The sequence below is a fragment of the Cryptomeria japonica genome, chromosome 7 (genome assembly GCF_030272615.1).
Source record: "Cryptomeria japonica chromosome 7, Sugi_1.0, whole genome shotgun sequence".
Classification (NCBI taxonomy): Eukaryota; Viridiplantae; Streptophyta; class Pinopsida; order Cupressales; family Cupressaceae; genus Cryptomeria; species Cryptomeria japonica.
Genome location: NC_081411.1, coordinates 197,095,299 through 197,115,448, shown reverse-complemented (window position 1 = coordinate 197,115,448; position 20,150 = coordinate 197,095,299). Strand labels below are relative to the sequence as shown.

The following is a 20,150-nucleotide window of genomic DNA, read 5'->3' as shown; positions in this document are numbered from 1 at the left end:
CCCCTATCACCTTTCCTCTTTATCATAATGAAAAAGAAACTTGGAAAAAGTATTGGTCATCTCAGAGAAGTTGGAAAATGGAAAGGCATGGAGGTCACCCCAGGACTAATCCTTATTACGGGTAAGTGCAAGGTAGTGGGTCACAAATTGGCGAAAGTCCATGCATTGGAAAACATGCTCTTAGAAACGGGGGCCCATTTTGGCTTTGGGCCCTCGAGGCAAAAAGAAACGGGGGCCAAGGCGAAACTAAACGGGCCCTCGTTTTAATCTCAAACGGGGGCCCGCTTGAAAATGAAACAGGGTCCCGTTTTTAAAAAGCAGAACCCCGTTTTTAAATTCGATTTTACCCTTTTTTTTCAGGCGCGTTTTGTCAGTTTTGGACAATAATGGTAATTTTAGGAATGGGCCCCTGTTTTCAAAACGGGACCCCGTTTTGTGGAAGTTGATTCCACAACCCACCACTTGTCTCGAGATTAGGTTCTAAATATGTTAAAAAAAATTGATTATTTTAACTATTTTTCATTTAATTTATACTAAATCAGGTTCATAAACTTCAAATATTAACTAATTTTTTTTAATTTAATAACTTTTTTATTTTAATGAATTTTGAAAAAAAATAATTATGTCATCAATCTACACAAAATTCTTTTCTATTTTAAAAAAAGAATCATAAAATATTAAGTTCATGTCAAATTATGTTGGTCCTACACGTCAAATTTTTAAAAAGATAATTACAGTTATTAAAAAATTAATTAAAAAAATATATTTAGAAAAAAATACAAAAAAATATGCTCATCAATCTTCAGTGTGTTACAAATCATTTTCCAAAACGGTTTGAGAAAATAATTTTAATTGTGTCAAAAAGTATGGGTCATACACATGCATGGTATGGTCCTGAAACAACCATTTTTAAAACATAGCTTTTAGAAATTCATTCAAAAAGTTGTTTTTTATTATGTGGGTGTTGGGCCCATATAAAATTTCCATTCCATATGCGTCCAAGTTTGAAGTAATGCTTATCTAATTCATGGTCAAGAAATTTGTTTACAATTTTGCTCATGTAATTCGGCCATTGTTAAGTTTCACTGCATTGAACTTGAACCTTGAACTTGAACCTTTTTGGTTCAAGGTTCAAAGTTCAATGAGCGTTGTTTTGAATGTATTTCCTCCCGCGCAATTTTCAGTTTTACTATTCCTTGTCAGCATTTTGCATTCTCTAAACCTTGAACTTGAATCTTTTTGGTTCAAGGTTCAAAGTTCAAGATTTGTCATGTTAGTATTGTGTTGCGATGGTTCTGCAAGGGTCAGAGTTTTATGTATAGGTTTCTTGGAAGACATGTGACTTGCCACGTGGTGATGGCATGGACTTTTAGAATATGATAAACGGCCGCCAAGGGGAGGAATATTCTTTCTTCAATGATTTGAAATCTGCTATTTATGACAGGTATGTGTGAGTATCCACTCTATCAAAAGCGAAGTGACTTAATACTTAAGGCATGCTTCAACGCAATCATTTCAAAGTAAGGTCAAATGAACGAGGAGTAATGAAGGTAGCTTTTAGTAATGATGGGTAAGATTTTCTCGGCTTTAAAATTGAGTAGTTGTCTTGTTGGGATTATTATTTTCTTGAGAAGATTTTGAGAAGGAGTTTTCGAAGCAGGAGAAATAGGCCGCGATAGAGGTTTACAAAGGACAGAGGAAGGTATGGTCAACAACTTTCTAAATTACTGCAGTTTGTTTTAAAGATCTGGGTATTCTGTTAGCTGCTTGTTTCTATTTCCACTTTCCTTCTTTGTCTGGGATTAATTGGGGAAAACCACGAACTAAACATGAGGCCTATTTTGCCCAAATTGATGAGCTCGTCTCCCCTTGTAAGCTCTTTACCAGAGTTAGGTGATACAACGTTAGTTCAACTGGATTTAGATGTTTTTCTAGAAAGAGTAAGGAATTCAGCCACAGAACCCATGATGAAAGATGTAGCACAGAGCGGATTATTAGAAGCAGTCACCTTTCCCATAGTTGCTCCTTGCCCTGAGCTAGTCTTAGAATGTATGAATCATTATGACAAGGGTAATAGATGCATAAGGAAAAATGATGGTGAAGTCTTGTTGTCCATTGACAGATAGACAGTAATGGCAGCCATGGGTATTCCACACCGAGAACCTTATGAAGATTGGACCATTGGTAAATCCTACAGAATTTTCTCTGAGAAAAAGAAGTATTATAGAACTGCTATTGCAGGGAATTGGCTCTTAAGATTCCAAAAAGGGGACTCGAGGCTGCCAAGACCTCTAACCCATGAACATTTAATTCCTACAATCTGAGACTTGGTAATAGTGTTGAGCAGGGTAAAGGGTAATTCCCACTCTTTTTACTTGGAGGAATGGATGTATTTCTTCATCTAGGTCACTCTGGATAGAAGTCGGTTCATCGAATGGGGAATTGTCATTGTAGAATGGTTACATGAAGGTTTGAGTAATTATCTGGGAATGCCTAATTTTTATATGTCATCCTATTTGTTATATATGCTTGCCTATGTGAGAGAATGGTTTGGGTTGTCTCATGTAAAATGGGTTCAAGGCATGAGAATTTATGAGTATCATCCTAATCTAACTTTGAAAGGGCACGTTGATGATTATCTTCGTCGGAATGATGTTTTCGTTGGAAGGCTGACCTTTGAATTACAGGGTAACTTGCATAGAAGAATGTCTACAGAAGTAATTGAGCTTGTTAACATATATGGCAGTTTCTTTATACAATTCAGCCACTTCACTTACCTAAGAATTGGAGGATTTAAAGGTGAACCCTTTAGACTATGCAGGTATGTTTCAGACTCCTACATTTTGATCAAAGTTTCTAGAAAACTTGCTTATGTCGCAAAATATTATGGTGAGGACTCCGACACAAGTGGGATTTTTCCCATTGATTTAGGCCATTATAGTTGTAGGTTAGTCTCTGATGCACTGAATCTTGAACTAGAATTTAAAAGGTTTCATTTGAAGACTTTTGTGAAAAGGGATAACTTTGATAGTAAGGGTTTTGCATTGCTCAGTATGTGAAGAAGATGGTACCTGATCAGCATGTTCCTCAGTTGGAGGATTATTGGGAGGGTTGCCAGGATGAATTTGAGGTATAGAGAAGGAGTTGGTCCAGATTAACTTTGAAACAAATTCATGACATGAAATTTTCAATGGATACCTCGGGTGTCACCACCGATGATGAAGACATACTTGATTCAGAGTTTATGAAGCGGGTCCATGATGAACCTCTTCCAAAAGTGGATTGGAGCAAGAAGATGGGGGATAGTATTCAGACATGCACCTTTAGTGTAATTCACGGGATGGAAAATTGGCTTAGGACTTGCTAATTTCATCCGACACGAGCAACCAGTTCAAGAAGCAAAAATGGAAAGAGGAGTACCGCAAGTAAAACTTCTATTTTGACTAACATTCTCATTTCTGATGTAGGAAAAGGACAGGCAAGGATCAAAGAAGAGAAACTTGACATCGAGGTTGAGCTTTCTATTGCTGGTCGAGTGACCAAGTCAAGGTCTAAGAAGAGTTTCTAGCCATCGACTTCTCATCTTATTCTGGATTTGGATGCAGAGGAAACACTGTGCAAGATGACATCCCCTATTTCTGAAGCAAACAAGGTTTCAATTGACATAGATACTATTTTCTAGGACTCAGGGACACTGTAAATCCAGTCTCATATAGACCATGCCACACCACCATCCTCAGCAGGATTTCCACCCATGCCTTCAAAAGAAATGATTCTAGCACCAAAATGGTTAAGTGATTCAATCACCAAGAAAAGGAATGTGGTTCCAATTTCAATATCAATGTAGGACGTTGTGAGTAAATGTTTGGGAAGGTCTACAAAGCCCAAAAAGTTAAAAACAGAGGCTATGATTGATTTTGACTAGAGCACGAAGCATTGGACTACAAACATTGCTAGACCCGAGTCCAACAAAGATGTTGCTATGGCTTTAGAAGCAGATTACGTTGTTGAACGAATTGATTTGGGGGTCGGAACTAGAGCCATAGATGTGAAGCATCTAGAGACTTTGACTAAATGAATTATCTCCCGTACTTGGAAGGATGAGAGACACAAGGCTGAGTTGAAACAAAGTTTAACACAAATGCCCCAATATATTCATGCTTTGCAGAACAACCCATTACCATTGTCCCAACATTTAGGACCATTTAGTCCCAAATCACCTAGCAATCAAAAATTATTGGATGAAGTTCAACGAAATAGGATGATTGCTGAGGTTTTCTTAGAATGGCTCACCTCGCTCATGCATCAAGAAACTAATTATATAACAGATTTGGTCCAGATTTTCAAATATGCCAATGAGGTCACCAAAGAATTGGACTCCGACTTGGTCTTGTGGCAGAAGGAGAAATCTAAGTGGGCTATGATTTCAAAATAGATGCGTGATATTCAATGTTATGGTCTAATGAAATTTCTTGCTGAGAATCAAGTGTCAAGATTAAATGAAGATGTAATGTTTATTTGTAAGGAGAGTATTGAGTGGCGCAACCAAATTATTGAACAGGGTTATAGTGAGTCAGCTAGTCTGCGAGGCGAATTAATGGCCTTAAGGGAGACCATGTAGAAGGACTTACACTATGTGGATGTCCAATTACTTAAAGAAGATAGCGAAAACCTGGAAGACACTACAGAGATGATTAACCAGTTTAGCAGCCACATCAGACAAATCAAGATGGAGAAATCCTTGTCCGTGGAAGACTTTATGAGGATCTCTAAAGTGGAATCGATGCTCACTATTTGTCTCAATCACCTGGATTCCCACAGAGATAAAGTGCAGATGGTGAAGAGAAAGAAGGAGCTCTGGAAGCGGAGGGTAATTCATATCAGTTTGCCATGCGTTACTGTAATCCAGGAGTTTTCAAAAGTGCATCAAGAGTGGAGTGCAGTGAAGGCGGTGATGGTGTCTATTCAAGACACCAACCCGAGCGATCACACCGGCACTAAGAAGATGACATGACTAGCACTGCTGGTAGTTGTTTGCCAGCAAGTCTAGTTATTTTCCTTATTTTCAATTATACAGTTAGGGTCGCTTTCTATTAACTCTTATGAGTTAATTTTACTTTGGTTAAAAGGAACTATTGGGTCTGGTAACCTATAAATATGTTTTGTAATGACTTTGAGCAAGTTCACTAAGTTTTTGAAAAGACTATCTTTAAGATTAGCTAAAAATGTTTTGTGTATGTAGAAAGTGGATGACCATCGATTAATGCAAAATCTTGTTAATAGCTATTTTCGGTTTCAAATCTGTGTGTTTGATATTTGAAATTTGATTTCTGTGTAAATCTATTTCGAAGAAGGGGCTGTTATACTTTCTATGTGTGCAGAAAACTATTGGCTAATTTCATCTTTATAATCTTTTTCATTTTGTTTTAGTGTTCGTATGAAGTCTGTCGGCTTTATATAAAAAGTTATATATGGATCAGTGCTTGCATTCATTTTGTATTGATTGGTGTATGCAATTGCCTTTAAGTGCTTTCTAGTGAAAAGCATTCTATTGATTTTATGTAACTTGGAGCCGAACAAATATTTACTGGAGAGAGTTGTACCTTAATTCAGAGGTTAATTAATATAATGATTTTCCAATGGTTTGGTAGAATGTTTGTCTGCCTTTCTATGACCCGCAGTGCTTGAAGATTAAACAAATAAGGAAAGACAAATCTGTTTACCAATAGTGGGTATTAAAATAAATCACATATTTGGAAAGTAGACTCATAGGGATATCTTTTATATTACTGACTTTTTCCAAGATTCAATAGCCAAGTGTTTCAAAATTTAAGCTCAAATGAGAAAAAACCTGAAAACCAAGGAAAACACTTCCACTTTTTGGCCAAAAAGTGGACTCATCTTCTTGCACTGACCCTTACACATCAATAGTTTGTTGATGACACTATGCTACTCATTTCCACTTGTAAGATAGAAGCAAGAGTCATCTATTCCTTACTTGATAAATATTGCAAAGCATCTGGCCAATCAATTCATGGGAAAAAAATCACAAGTTTTCTTTATAAACACTCAATCGAGTCTGCAAACTAATATTCCAAGTATACTAGAACTAAGAGTGGCTTATTTCCATAGAAGGTATTTAGGAATGTCATTGTTTTTTAAAAATCAACAAGAAGAGATATTGGGAAAATTTGATAAATAGTTGCAAGGGTAGGATGAAAGCATGGAAAGGTAAATGGCTGACATCAACGGAAATAATCCTAATGGTGAGGATTATGTTATTTTCTATCCTAGGTTATTTAGTGTCCTACAGATTTAGACTCAACATTCCCTTCTAACATGTCTTTTATTTGATTTAATGAAATACACACCTAATAAATAAATTAAATTTAAGTTATTTTTACTTTTATCTATAAAAAATATAAAACCCTAGAAAGTTAACATAATAATCTAATCAACGGATATCTAGGTGCACTAATAATGATCGAATTAAGAATAACATAGAAATGTAGGTGCTCCAATCATTCATTATAATTTTCTTAATGAAGTAAAAATAGTGTAGAAAACTCCATTAAATGTACAAGTAGATGTAGATCAAGATTTAAGAAAACATTAAGTGACTCAAATAACTATCTAAAATTATTGCTCAAAACTATAATATCCTAAAACAACAAAATAATTTATATTCATAATCTCTAAAATTGGATTCCACATATGTGAATCAATTAACATCAGTCATCCATCAATAAATTATCTCAAATACTCAAAAAATAAATTATCTCTTATTAAACACAATTTATTTTCATTTGTTTAACATTATTTTTTGTTCTTTTTTGCAAGGTAAACCATCCCCTAGTAACGATAAAAGACAAAAGACAGCTAATGCAAAAGAGGCAGGAAAACCCATCAGATGCAGGAAAACAAAGATCTGAAAGAGGCAACTAATGCGATGATGATGTTGGTTAAGGATGCAGAAGAGTCTATAAAGATTTTCATTTGATATTTAATCTGGTTTTAGGTTGCCAGTTTCTTGCTGGCCTTTTGCTGTTCTTCTCCTTGGCTCCTATTTTTTCTGCTGTTCTTTTGCAGCCTTTCTATCTTTGTTCTATTCTGTCTAGTTTCTCTTTTGCTTATCTCCTCGTTATGTAATTGGGTTTCGAGTCCCTTAAAACCTAATTTTCCTTAATCAAAAATGATAAAGACAGAAGCATGATGTTATGTACAATTTAACTATAAATTATGTAACAATTGGTGGACATGTAATATTTTAGGTGGCTTCCATCAATTTTTGATACACTACTTTAGATGGCATTGCAACTATCGTTATGTGTCCACTCAATAAAATTTTCCAATCATTCGACTTTCCTACCAACATGTAATATAGAGCCAACACGGAAGTATGGTAATAGGGAAACCTAACATGCTAAGAGCCTCCTTCAATGAGGGTGCACCAATTCAAGATAAGGTAATCAATTGCAACTTTCCTTCTTTATGTATTCTTTTAAATATATTGTGGTTTAAATAATTTGAACTTCAAATGTATAAATATTCACATAATGCCAATTTAAGTCTAACCAATAGAAAAAAATTTAGATTATATATTTTAATATATTAAATTTAATCTAATAAATGAATGTGCATCTTACATATCTTAGTATATTATTTAATTTAACAAATAACAAACATTAACAATATAGAATTGAATGAAAGTGATCTATTTATTATTAGCCCTTGTTTATGTAGAAGAAGACTAATGTTTTGCTTATATTTTCACAATAGTTTTTTCCAAATACTTTTTGTCTTGGAATTGGTGTAGAAGATAATATATAGGGGAAGAGCACCAGTAGTTGAGCACCCTAACTTCGCACTTCTCAAAATCCTACGTGGAAATTTCAAATCACTCCCATTTTTTTACAGTGGCTTATTTGGCAAGTCCTTTGCTTATAACTAAGCTTTCAGCACCGCATCATCAAGTATGGTGCCACATCAACATGCTTTTTGCCAAGGTGTCCAAAACAATCCAAAAAAAAAGTGAGACCAATAGGCTTGCAAAAGAGGCCCCAATAGTTGTGCAGTTGATATGGCATCACTTGATTGGTTACTTTTTACAATATTAGTACATTTCCTAACAACTATTGGTACATTTCCTAACGACGATTGGTACTTTTCCTTACAAAAATTGATATTTTATGGTTCAAACAATAAATTTTATTTGTTCAATTTTTGGAACAAAAGGTATCAACAACCCTTACAACAATTGGTACATGCTCAACTATGATACTCTTCCCCTGGACTCAAAATTTTCAAATTTAATTTAACCTAATATTTTGATTGAGCCATCTCCAAAATTTTCACAAGGTGGCATTCATTCACCAGTCCACGTGCCTTGACTATGCTGCCATATTTCTCATACTTGTCTAGACGTGGCGAATGATGAGGAATTTATAAGTTCGGGGGTGTTACCGTGTGGATGGGACGATTCATGGGTAAAAAGTAAGGAATCTTTACGATCTGTATGCAAGCTGTTTTATGCGATTATTTTCAAACATTGTTCTATAGATGAGAGTATCAAATCTTTAATAGAAATGGGTCTTTTACTTACATTTTATGTTGGTGTTTATGGTCATTTGATTAAAACGAATGGCTTAATATTCCGTATGTTGTAGGTATATCTACTTGGGCTTATTTGATAGCGAAGTCGACGCTGCAAGGTGAAACAAACTTGAATTTTCTGGCTTCGCAAGGTGAAACAAACTTGAATTTTCTGGTTATGTAATTTGACTTTAAGTACTGCATTTAAGGAATTGGTTAAGGAAATGGTGGTAAAAGTAACTGAAGTGAGGGTTTTTCAGGGCTGCAATCAACTGTAATGGGAGGGAGGAAGTTACAAACTTCGATCCTTCTTCCTACCAAAATAAATCATCAAGAGAAGAAAGTGAATCACTCGCACAAGATCAGATGGCAGAAAATTAGGGTGCAGGTATGCCAGTTGCCACATTTCCTAAGTGTAGAATGATTTTTTGCCTCTTCATTTGGGGATTTGCATGTACAAGTCTTGCTGTTCGCTTACTCCCAGATTTGTTGGACTTGCTTAACTGTTGTCACGTATCGTCATGTATTCAAAGATTATCTTTTGGAGTCTTAAGACTAAATTGCAATGAGTGGGAAAAAAAATACGAATAGCTCAATTTGAAAAACAAATAAGTCTCCTTGTGAGGTGCATCATATGAAGGAATGTGCCATTGCAGTGTTCCCATTGGTGATTTTGTTCATACATTCTTCTTTGCAGTGTTCTACTTTGACGACTCTTGAGAACAGAAGAACAGGTTACAGAATTCAAATCCAAATCTACCTCACCAGATGCACGAGTAGTAGTGAATTGGACGAAATCTGGCTTTTCAAATGCTATGGTAAATGTTTTCTCTTACAATTAAGCGCACGAGTTTTAGTGAAATCAAGAAATCTCTTCTTCAAAATGCAATGAGTGTACGTAAGAGTTCCATTCTTTATTTTTATCCCGTAATTTTATCAAAGAGAAGATTACAGTCGGTAGTAATTTCAACTGACTCTACCCTTCAATGCGACTTCTCTATTAAACAGACAGCAAGGATCTCTTTAGAATGGATTCCATTCAGATCCATCAGGGTACCTACCCTCGTCTATCATCTCCCTAAGTCTCTCAACTTCCTGTGAAAGCCAAAGCACATTTGTCAGGCTCATCAATAGTATTTTTTGGTGAGACGTTAGTAGGATCTTGGTGCAAGCATAAATTTCCCCACGATCGTGATGCCAATTCCCAAGTACCAATTTCAAGGTCATAAAAAAATCTTGCTCTATTTCATAAATTGTAGTCTGATTCCCTTTTCTGCTTTTTTGACTTATTCCAAGAATTAGCAGTCTCGCCCAAATCCATGAACTGTAATTTTGTGCCTCATCCTCTGCCTTCCTTGAACCTTCCCTACCTTTCATCTTTCTTCCATGGTATACTGAACTACATCCAACGTCTCACTAATACTTCATGAATTGGTATATTGTACTAATTCATGAAGTGTAATCTTAGGATTTTTCTCTCCCTTTCTCACTTTAAAAAGTGTACTAACAAAGATTAAAGTAAAGTCCTGCAATAATATATCAATTTGGAGTCTTCAAGCCTTTTTTTTTCTTTCTTGTACTTTTTAAAGCACAAATGAACAAGGCCTGAATGCTGACTTGCATCAACCCACAAATTGCACTCTCTTTCTTATTAGAATCCTTTCTGCTTCTATTGCAAGTGGTTCCAGAGACAAAGGCAATGAATAGAGATTCCAAAGATATCCTCTGCAATGCCATGAAGGACCACAATGCTGACGTTCTAGTGTTGGGAAGTCATGGAAAAAGACGTATTAAGAGGTATTATTGTTAGATAGTTTTCTGGATTCTCAGTTCACTCTGCATAGCAGTTATATTGTCATTTGCTATGTCATTTGTATATTCGGTTTCTAGTAAACTGAAAATCCATGAGTTCTGTAAATTTGCTTAATGATTTGAATCTTATAATTTGTAGTTTATTTTTTCGCAGTGTGAATGAACATTGTGTTCGGCATGTACATTGCCCTGTTATTGTTATCAAGAACCAGAAAAGCAAAACTCAGTGATAATAATATATTTGAATTTGACTTGTAGTAAGTCATGATTGGGGCTTTATGTTCTTTGGAAACTCCACACATGTTTCATTTTCTTCAGCTTCTGCATTTGTACACTATGCTGCCTAAGCTACATGACTTAGGTTCATCATGACAGGGGAGCTCAATTTTTCAGTTTACAATGTTCATCTCTGTTTTGTGAATCATCCTTTACTTAGTAGAGAGCTTCTGATATTTTGTTTTACAGTACGGAAATGCAATATATATTTCATGTACACTAATAAATGAGAGAAGAAGTGAAAAATAAACCTTATACAGCATGCAGTCTTGAATCAATCTTCAACTCCTGTTACTGCTTGGCATTTTTATTGTACTTGGCAGGCACATATGCCAAATATCTGGCATGTTTAAACATAGAACAAAACTGCTATTTTTGGCAAAAGGTAGGAACACCAGATGCATCGCAGCTCTTGTTTCATACTTAATAAATCAAAACTAATAAATCCCAGACAAGTACGTTATTTCCCTTGCCTGCGGACAGAAAGCAGAATCACCTCCCTTCGGCAGGGACTAACAATGACCTACCCAAATATACGCTACGTATACGCCCTCCTAAAATGTGCTTAAAACTCCCTCACATATTTGTTTAAATTTGGAAATTTAACACATTTTTACTAGTTCTTAATAACACCTTGAAAGAATTCTGCTATACTACTCCTGTGAGGAAACGGTGTATCTGTAGGAGGTGTTGGAACACCCAAGAAATCACAGAGAGGAGACCATCCCTCTTTTACATTGAATACAAGCAATTTATTAGCAGGCACATAACTTTTCACAGCTCCTACACGAACCTCATACACACTCATGACATATTCTCTGTCTTCGAACCTCTCCAATAGACCACCTTCCCACAGACACAACCTACCGAGGGCTACTTCTGATGCAGATGCATTAATGTATAGAGGATAAATAGTATTCTTTACAATCTGATACCATTCTTGCCTGTCACGCACTGTAAGGATTATCTTTGCGTCAGGACATGCGTGCATCAATTTCTGATACGCTGCTACAGATGGCATGTCCACTGTTGCTGTGTATCCACTGAATATGCTTTTCCAATCTTCTGACTTGCCTGCAAAAATTGTCTAAGTCTTACAATCTATGTTATGATATACTAATGAAGATTGACTGTAACTTACCAGACAAAATGTCGATCCATAGATCTGTATGATTGTTGTTTAACATTTCAGTATAATGGTAGCACCGATAGCCTAACATGTTGAGTGCCTCTTTCAAGGAGGTTGTCCCTGTTCGAGGAAGGCCTGTCCCTATCACCTTCAGATTCAGTTTCTCCCCTGTACATTTTGTCAGTCAAATAATTCAAGTAAGGTAAAAACCAAATGCATAAAATAAGGTAGAATTCCATCCTACCATTAATTTTCTCCATCTCCTTAAAAGCTTAAACGAGAGCACAGACGAGGCGTATTGGTTTGACTCTAAAAGGATACAGGAGCCACTGATCCTTTCAATCCTCTACAATAGGCGTTCTCTTGTTTTGGATTGGATCATACATATAATCTTATTAATTTAGATCCCTGCGAAGGGCCTGACGTTAATCAGTGATCAAAACATTTTTTTTCCAAAATCAATCAGGGGCTCCTTTTGCTTCTATTAATTGCCTTTTGAGGATTGAAGATCAAAACCAGTCCGGAAGATAACATGGACGAAAATTTGGCAGACTATTATTGGCTCTGTAAAGTGACAGCCATGGATTGCAGTTTCTCAGACAAGTGAACCACGTTTCACTAGATCTCCGTCCATTGCAGATTGCCAGACATGTCAGATGCAGATAAAGAGAGCAAATTTCAGAATATTTTAGGGAAAATACAATCAAGCCGTTTTACAGTCCCATTCACATTCAAGAAGTGGCTGCACTCCCCAATACAAGATGTGCCGTTTTATATGTTTTGATCGCTCAATAAGGGAATACCTTCCCCTGCGAAGCAGCCATGTGTAATGGGGTTAATCCAATGCAATCTGTCAAATCATCATGGGAGATGTCTTTCCTTTCCATCTTCAATATAATTCTATTTATTTTCTCTGTGCCATCGAACTTTCCTGGAGTTGCATCATAAAGAGGGCTGCGATCATCTCTATATGTCCAAATCGAAGAGAACGCTTATTATATATGCCTGAAACGATCAAACTGGAATTTAAAAATAATCTGTCCAATTTAAATTCTAAACAAATGATACATTGCAAAGTAGTTCATGCAAGGAGAATTTTGTTGGGAGAGAGAAACAAGAAATGGTTAACGCCTGCCAATTTGGCACTTCTTCTCATGATGGATCCCTCAATAAACACACAATTAAATGTATAGAAGGTTGAGGTATAGTCAAACTAACAAATAAAAAGCCACACTTAAATACAAAAAATTGTTACATATTATTATAAATAATAATACTATCATTTGAACTTTAAGAGTGCGCAATGGATATGTTGATAAAAGAATTATTTTTATCAAAAAGAAATTTTGAAATTTGTTCACATTGATAAATAAAGAATTCATTTTTAACATGTTGAAGTTCAAGGGTACATGTATAACTCCAATATCGTGCTTTTTAAGTAGTTTAGTTGGAAAAATGATTTGATTATCTTCTATTCAATTTAGTAGGAAAGTGAATAATATTGCCTTAAAGTGGATATATAAAATTGTTTTTTAAAAAAATTAAGAATTAAAGCAAGAAGGTAGTATAAAGAGTTGTGACAAATAAGACAATGGTAAAAATTCATGATGTTATAAATCCTAGAGTTTAAAATGAAAATTTGTTTTCTTATTCTATCAGGCAATTCAAGTACAAAAATTAGATTTTGAATAATGGTGTTTGAGATGATAGATATTTATTTGAAAATAATTAGATTATTCAAATGAGGTAGTGGAAGCTAATATTACCACAATGTTGAATTCATAACAATCACACAGCTGGAATATCAAATTATTGATGCACTAAGAAATATTTATCAAAATTTCACCAATTTAATAAACCATAACAATTTAAACCTTAAAACATTGATATGACCAAAATATATTTGGTTCATTAAACAAATCATATAGATGATTTGATGAATCTATTATATATAATAATAATAAAATCCCCTTGTCACCCATGGACCAAAAAAATTCAAGAGTTCGTATATATATCATAATCAATGATGCCATGAACCTTACTTTTCTCTAAAATTAAACTTCTTCCAAGAATGGATGTAAACTAATAATGCTTTCATTAATTTAAGAAAACTAAAACCTATTATCAATAACCAAGAAGAGCATTAATATAGAAAAATGTAATAGTGTTGAAGTAGAATCTACTTGAACTTCAAACTTTTCAATCTTTCTAATTTCAAGTTGTCCAGATGTACGTATGGCATTCACTATCTAATTCTCCACATCAACCAAGTTGCATTGTTGCAAAAAGAAATGAGAACAACATATCCATATTACAATCATCTAATGTAACATGAAAAAATATTAGGAAAACACCATTATAACTACTACTTGCATCAAAAGGAGGGAGGTGTAATGGTTACGTCAATAGTAAGATATAGATGAATTATTTGGGATGAAAATGTTGTTGTTACATTTATTATTAGAAAAGTGAATAAAGCTGGTCAATTTATAATAATGTTTATAATTAAATATATAAATATTTTATTAAATAAATGATACAAACTATATGATGAGAGGCATACGTTTGGAAAACTCGTAACTAGTTACGAGCCTTTTCAATTCATCTTCACCAGATACACATATTTTCTTCCAGTTATTGTTAATATCATAGATGCACTACTCACCAAGTTTTCAAAAGATCGCGAGTTTTTGGTTTAGAGAATTAATAATGCCATTGCAAATTTATTTTTTTGAGTATAAGTCATATTTCAATGTCTTTTCCCTTTCTTATACTTTAAGTTATATTTCATGTATATATTAGCAAGATGTTTGAGTGGTTTCAGATTCTAGGAGTTATAATGCAAATTATAGGTTTTAGAAGATCACTTAAATTTTCAGACTTAGTCAAATTTTAGTAATCAATAGGCTCCTATCAGCATTCTCCTGCTCTCTCTATCTCACTTAGTTTATCTGCCTCAAATTTTAGACCTATATCTCTCTATCACTCTTCTTCTATCTGCTCTCTCTCTAACACTCTCTCTCTAACATTCTCTCTCTAACACTCTCTATCTCACTCTCTCCCTCAAGATCTAGACTTATCTCTCCACCCCTCACCCTCTCACCCTCAAACCCCCGCAGGGGGTGCTACCATCAACCTCACCCTCATTTTGATGAGGTGGAGGAGCCACATCGAACTCCTAGAGCTAGGCCCTCTACTTCTATCTCTCCCCTGGTTTTCACTAAGATGGGAAGAGGAAGACGTAAAATGATTTGATGTAATATTTGCCTTTAGTTTTACAAAAACAATTTACTGTTTCATTTTGTTTCAATTTGTCAACCATCAACATTCCACAAAAGGATGCCATTTTGTGCACAATTTGCATTTAAATCAATCAAAAATATTTAGACCACTCTAGACTCAGCTTGTTTCTTTTGTGTACTCATTTATTGACTCACTAGATGCACCCCATCATTGAATTTTGCAAAAAAAAACATGCATTTCTAATTAAATTTAAACAATTTTTTAAGTTGCCAAATTTTTGACCAAATTTTCACCGAGTTTTTCTTTCAAACCTTGACGAGTTTTTGTTTTTTGCGATAGTTAAACTATGATTAATACTATTACTTTAAGTCATTAGTTGGGCAGATGGGCACAATCTATAATTGCAAGACTTTCTGTGTCTGTAAGCGACTGTCTGTTGGACAAAACAGAATTATAGAAAATTTATAGATACAACTACTTTTCAATAAAATAAATGCTTACATATGCAATTGGCCAGATATCAATTGCATTTAGAAACTTAAATTGATGTAGCTTTTAACGTCAGAAAAAAGTGCTTCTTTGAATCCCATATGTAACCTCACACTTAAGGGTAGCATTTGACCTCGATATTTTTGGTTCGGAAATATAGGCGGTTGATATTTGAAGTAAGATGTTAATTGTTAAATGAAACAACACCCATTGTGTCTAAGAAGTACAAAAAATGAGGAGGGAAACAAAACTGAGCAATGGGCAGAGGATGCAATGCTTTCTAAAGAAAAATAATAGCCTGAAATTTTATACTTTGTCTTAAGTCCCCAAATTTCAAATAACTGAGTGTGGGTATAGATAAATAAACCTTGAGCATTATCTCAGCTTCACGCCCGCCCTTTAGTGAGGAGATTTCCAATTGCTTCAATTTTATAATCAGCAGCTGTCACTTACAGTGCTCAGAGGGACAAAATACTTTTTTTCAATCCAGGCAATGGCTGTTGTGTATAGTGGTTCTGGTGTTCACTGATAATCAGACATTTCTGAGGGGATTTCAAATTGCTTCAATTTTATAACCAGAGCTGTTAGTTACAGTGCTCAGAGGGAAAAGAACCTTTTTTTTAATCCACGTAATGGTTGTTGTGTATAGTGGTGTTGGTGTTCACTGATAATCAGACATTTGATTCTTACAATTCTATAGGTGTTATTGTAAGGAAAGATATTAAATATTGAAATCAAACAGGTTTTGTTTGGGAAAGGAAAGGATTTTTTATAGTCCACGATACAAACAATCTATATATGTATCTATAGATTGGTTAGAGTAATATGGGACTACCTCGTATTCTTTGTGGGAGACACCTAACTGTGCTACAAATAAGACGTACATATCTTAACCCCTATGAGATTTGAACTTGTGAACTTGGAAAAATGTTTAATTTTTTTTTTTATTAAAAGAAGGGTAAATATTTATTCAAACATAAAAAAAGGATACAAAAGAACAGAGTGCCCAGCAAAGAGAGCACTATAGAAGCTTGGCCCTAGCCACTAGTTGATCCAACATATGGAGCATATCAGGAAGTAATTGCCCCATATCCACAATATTCCAATCCTGCATATGATCTGAAGCCCATTTGGCCAGACAATCAGCAACACTATTCCACTCCTTAGGAATGTGAGTAAAAATAACAGATTCTAGGGAGCTACAAACATGGAGAATCTGTTTAATAACTAAAGCTAAGTGCCAACTAACCCCCTCAAGTTGTTACCAAGTTAACAAAGTCACCACCATCTAAAAATCAGACTCATACATAATCTTCTTCCAACCAAGAGCACAACACTGCTCTACAGCATTTCAAAAAAACAAAAAAATTGAAATAAATTGATGTGTTTGGATTTTAGGCATGTTTGCAAAATTTAATTGGTTTGAACGAAAAGTATCAACGAAATTTGGAACTTTGTGAACATGTGGACAACAAAACTCTACCGCATTAATAGCAAAATCAATGGTCTCTACACTTAGTATTGATATAGAGTCTTCAAAAATCTAGAAATTAAAGCAGATTTGGAGCAAGGAGAAAAGAGCACTTATTTGATTTAAAGAGAAGAGTTTCTGTTTCATGCAATTCTGGCCTATTTTCAACCTGAATTTTTTTAATAATGTTTTCACTATTGTAAAATGTAATATTGTCGACAGTATTAGTAATATTGTGAAGAGTTGTGAAGTAACTTCTTTGAGGGAAACTTTTATTTGTACTTGAAGCATATAAGAGAGCAGTTATTTGATTTAAAGAGGAGTTTCTATTTCATGCAATTCTGGTCTATTTTCAACCTGATTTTTTTTAATAATGTTTTCACTATTGTAAAATGTAATATTGTCGTCAGTATTAGTAATATTATCAAGAGTTGTGAAGTTGCTGCTTTGAGGGAAACTTTTTTTTGTACTTGAAGCATATAAGATAAATGTACATGTTGCTTGACTTAATCAGTTTCCACTTCTACACATGCGTAATCTTGTCGAAAATGTTGAAAATCCTCCAGATGGTTTCATGGACCGCAATGATTGCAGGATTTGTACAGAATGGATTTGTTGAAAAGGCTTTAGAAACTTTCAAGCGAATGCAATTGGTAGGTGTAAAGCCAAATTCCACAACCTTTGCCAGCATCCTCACGGCTTGTGCCAAAATGGGAGCTTTGGAACAGGGTATGAATATCCATCAAAGCATAATGGTTTGGGGGTTTATTCAGATTTTATGGTTGGAAATGCTCTCGTAGATGTATGCAAAATGTGGAAGCATAGAAAAGGTATGTAAATTGTCTGACAAAATGCCTCAAAGAGATGCCATCTCATGGAATGCAATGATTGCAGGATATGCTCAAAATGGATATTTTGAGGATGCTCTCACTATGAAGCACCCTGGAACATGTTTTATGTGTATGCAGCCATGAAGGTTTAATGGATGAGACTGTACATCAACTACATGAGTAACTATTACTGCATTATACCTACAATTGATCAGCAGGTGTGCATGGTTGACCACCTTGCTCTTAATCAACAAATGCTATAAACAAATATAATTGAAAAGACACTAAACTAGTGTTAAGGTAAAGTAGAGCTAAATTAGACGTAAAAGTTAAACATTGGTATGATATGTCTACAAGCATCATTAAGAGTTCCGCAGATCTCATGTCAACAAAAAAATCAGCGCACACGAAACAGCATAAAGCATAAAGTTAAAAACTTCCTATGATATGATAAGGTAAAGTATGAAACTCCCTTGTTTCCACAAAAGAGTCACATATCCAATGAGCCATATTTATTGTAAGAAGTTTTCGTTTATATTTATTACTCCAGGTGTAGGTGGACTGGCGGATTCCACTTCAATCCTGAGCTTGCTCATGACATAAAAATTTAAAACCCAGGGGATACTAAATTCCATTTTGTCAAACAATTTGCATGCCTTGTGAATGCTTCCACATTTTACATACATTTCTATTACACTATTAATCACAATAATATCAGATTGAAACCCATCTAATAATTCTTCCATGGATCTGAAAACCGTGTTCTAGAGATGCCATTTTGGCGCAATGGGTAAAACAATGGAGCAAGTGTACTGATCAGGCTGTACACCTGTTCGGCTAACAGGCCAAGGGTTTGGAGAAGATTGAATAATACGGAAATAACCAATAAGCAATTACATTTGGTGAAACGATGTCAATGCCTCTTGAGGAAGCCCATGTCTTCTGTAAGCTGCAATTATCACGTTCCATGAAAAAACATCTGGTTGAGGTATTTCGTCAAACACTTTGCGAGCATCAAACAAACTTCCACACTTATCGTACATATTGATAGTGGTATTTTGTAGAAGTATGCTTGCAGTAAATGTAAATCCTCTTTCATTGATGTGGGTGTGGATTTGCTTATCCTTTGAAAGTGCTTTTACTTTCTCGGAAATGCAAGCCTGCAAGAGAAGCAGATATGTAGAAGAGCCTACACTTGCGTTTTGTGTATTTAGAAGAATATGCAGAGCTTCTTTTAACCGACCGGTTCCATAGTGTTCTAAGAATGTGATTGAAATGAGCAACAGATGACATTGAGCTTTTGAATTACAAACTTCCTTTGACAAAAGTTTTGCTCACGAAGTTTCAGGGAATGTGAATTCCGAAGGAAACATATTAACTCAACTCTAAGCTGGGGACGCTAATTTACCGCCATAACAATTTGGAGTGTTTCTTCGATTTCAAGCCTTTAACGATGTTTTCTTTAACCATATCTTCTCATCCAGCCGCATACAGATTGTAAAAAAATAAAACTCACTGAAACTATGGCCAGTGACTTACCTCGAGACTGTGCACACGAAAGTGCAATGAAAAATTACGTGGAAATAAAATAAAATAAATAAATGAGATGAACCAGAACCAAAATGAGATTTTAGGGCTACATGATCTAGCGATGTACATGTTATAATAAAATAAAGCTTATTCTAACCATGGTAAGTGAATTACTTCAAGATTTTGTACAAATCAGAAGAACCAAAACCAATCTCTTTGCAGTAGTTGTTTCAAGAGTATAAGTTCTTCATTCACTAGGTCAACTTAGGCTATATAATCTAAAATACAATACAATCTGAATTCGAAGTTCTCCAACAAGATTTTTGCATTAAATACGATTTAAAAAAAAAAATTATTTTTTTTCAAGGAGTTCTTTTTCAAGCTTGAGAATACTGAATTCCCACAAGCAATGCCCTCACCTAATAATTATACCATGAATCCTTTAAGGAACTGTAAAGTCATTAAGATTTGTAGTAGGGTTATATAAGAGTAAATTTACTTTGTAGCAATTTAATATAACTAGCTTGGTACATGGAATGCATTCTACTAATTCAATTTTGTTATGGTGGTATAGATTTGGATATGCAAGTTTAGGTATATCGTTTTGGAAAGGCAAGTTTATGTTAAGACCACTAAAAAATATAGCAAAAATTAGAATATATTTTTCTTCTATAGAAAATAGAAGTAGTTGTAATAAATTACTACAATATAATAATTTCAACAAAGTAGAAATTTAATTTTGTAATTTTATACAACTAAATAATTGTATAAATGTTTT

The 20,150-nt window shown here is 34.7% G+C and overlaps 2 protein-coding genes across 6 annotated transcripts; one reads left to right on the top strand and one right to left on the bottom strand.

Annotated features, from left to right (window-relative positions):
- Window positions 1–8,784: 8,784 nt before the first annotated feature.
- On the top strand, window positions 8,785–17,957 carry LOC131048304 (universal stress protein A-like protein). 5 transcript variants are annotated; one of them, XM_059209166.1, is made up of 4 exons: window positions 8,786–8,980; window positions 9,290–9,410; window positions 10,281–10,389; window positions 10,544–10,835. In XM_059209166.1, exons 1-4 carry the CDS (start codon window positions 8,870–8,872, stop codon window positions 10,632–10,634), a joined length of 432 nt encoding a protein of 143 aa, XP_059065149.1. In that variant the 5' UTR covers window positions 8,786–8,869; the 3' UTR covers window positions 10,635–10,835. The 5 variants fall into 5 exon arrangements, with proteins under 5 accessions (XP_059065148.1, XP_059065149.1, XP_059065150.1 ...); XM_059209167.1 differs by having other exon boundaries at window positions 10,272–10,389; window positions 10,559–10,835; XM_059209164.1 differs by having other exon boundaries at window positions 10,272–10,389.
- Window positions 10,868–12,982, bottom strand: LOC131048154 (uncharacterized). The gene is made up of 3 exons (XM_059209163.1): window positions 12,054–12,982; window positions 11,822–11,977; window positions 10,868–11,754 (listed from the first exon to the last, which is right to left on the bottom strand). The coding sequence occupies exons 1-3, from the start codon at window positions 12,067–12,069 to the stop codon at window positions 11,297–11,299; spliced, it is 630 nt and encodes a 209-aa protein (XP_059065146.1). The 5' UTR covers window positions 12,070–12,982; the 3' UTR covers window positions 10,868–11,296.
- Window positions 17,958–20,150: the final 2,193 nt, after the last annotated feature.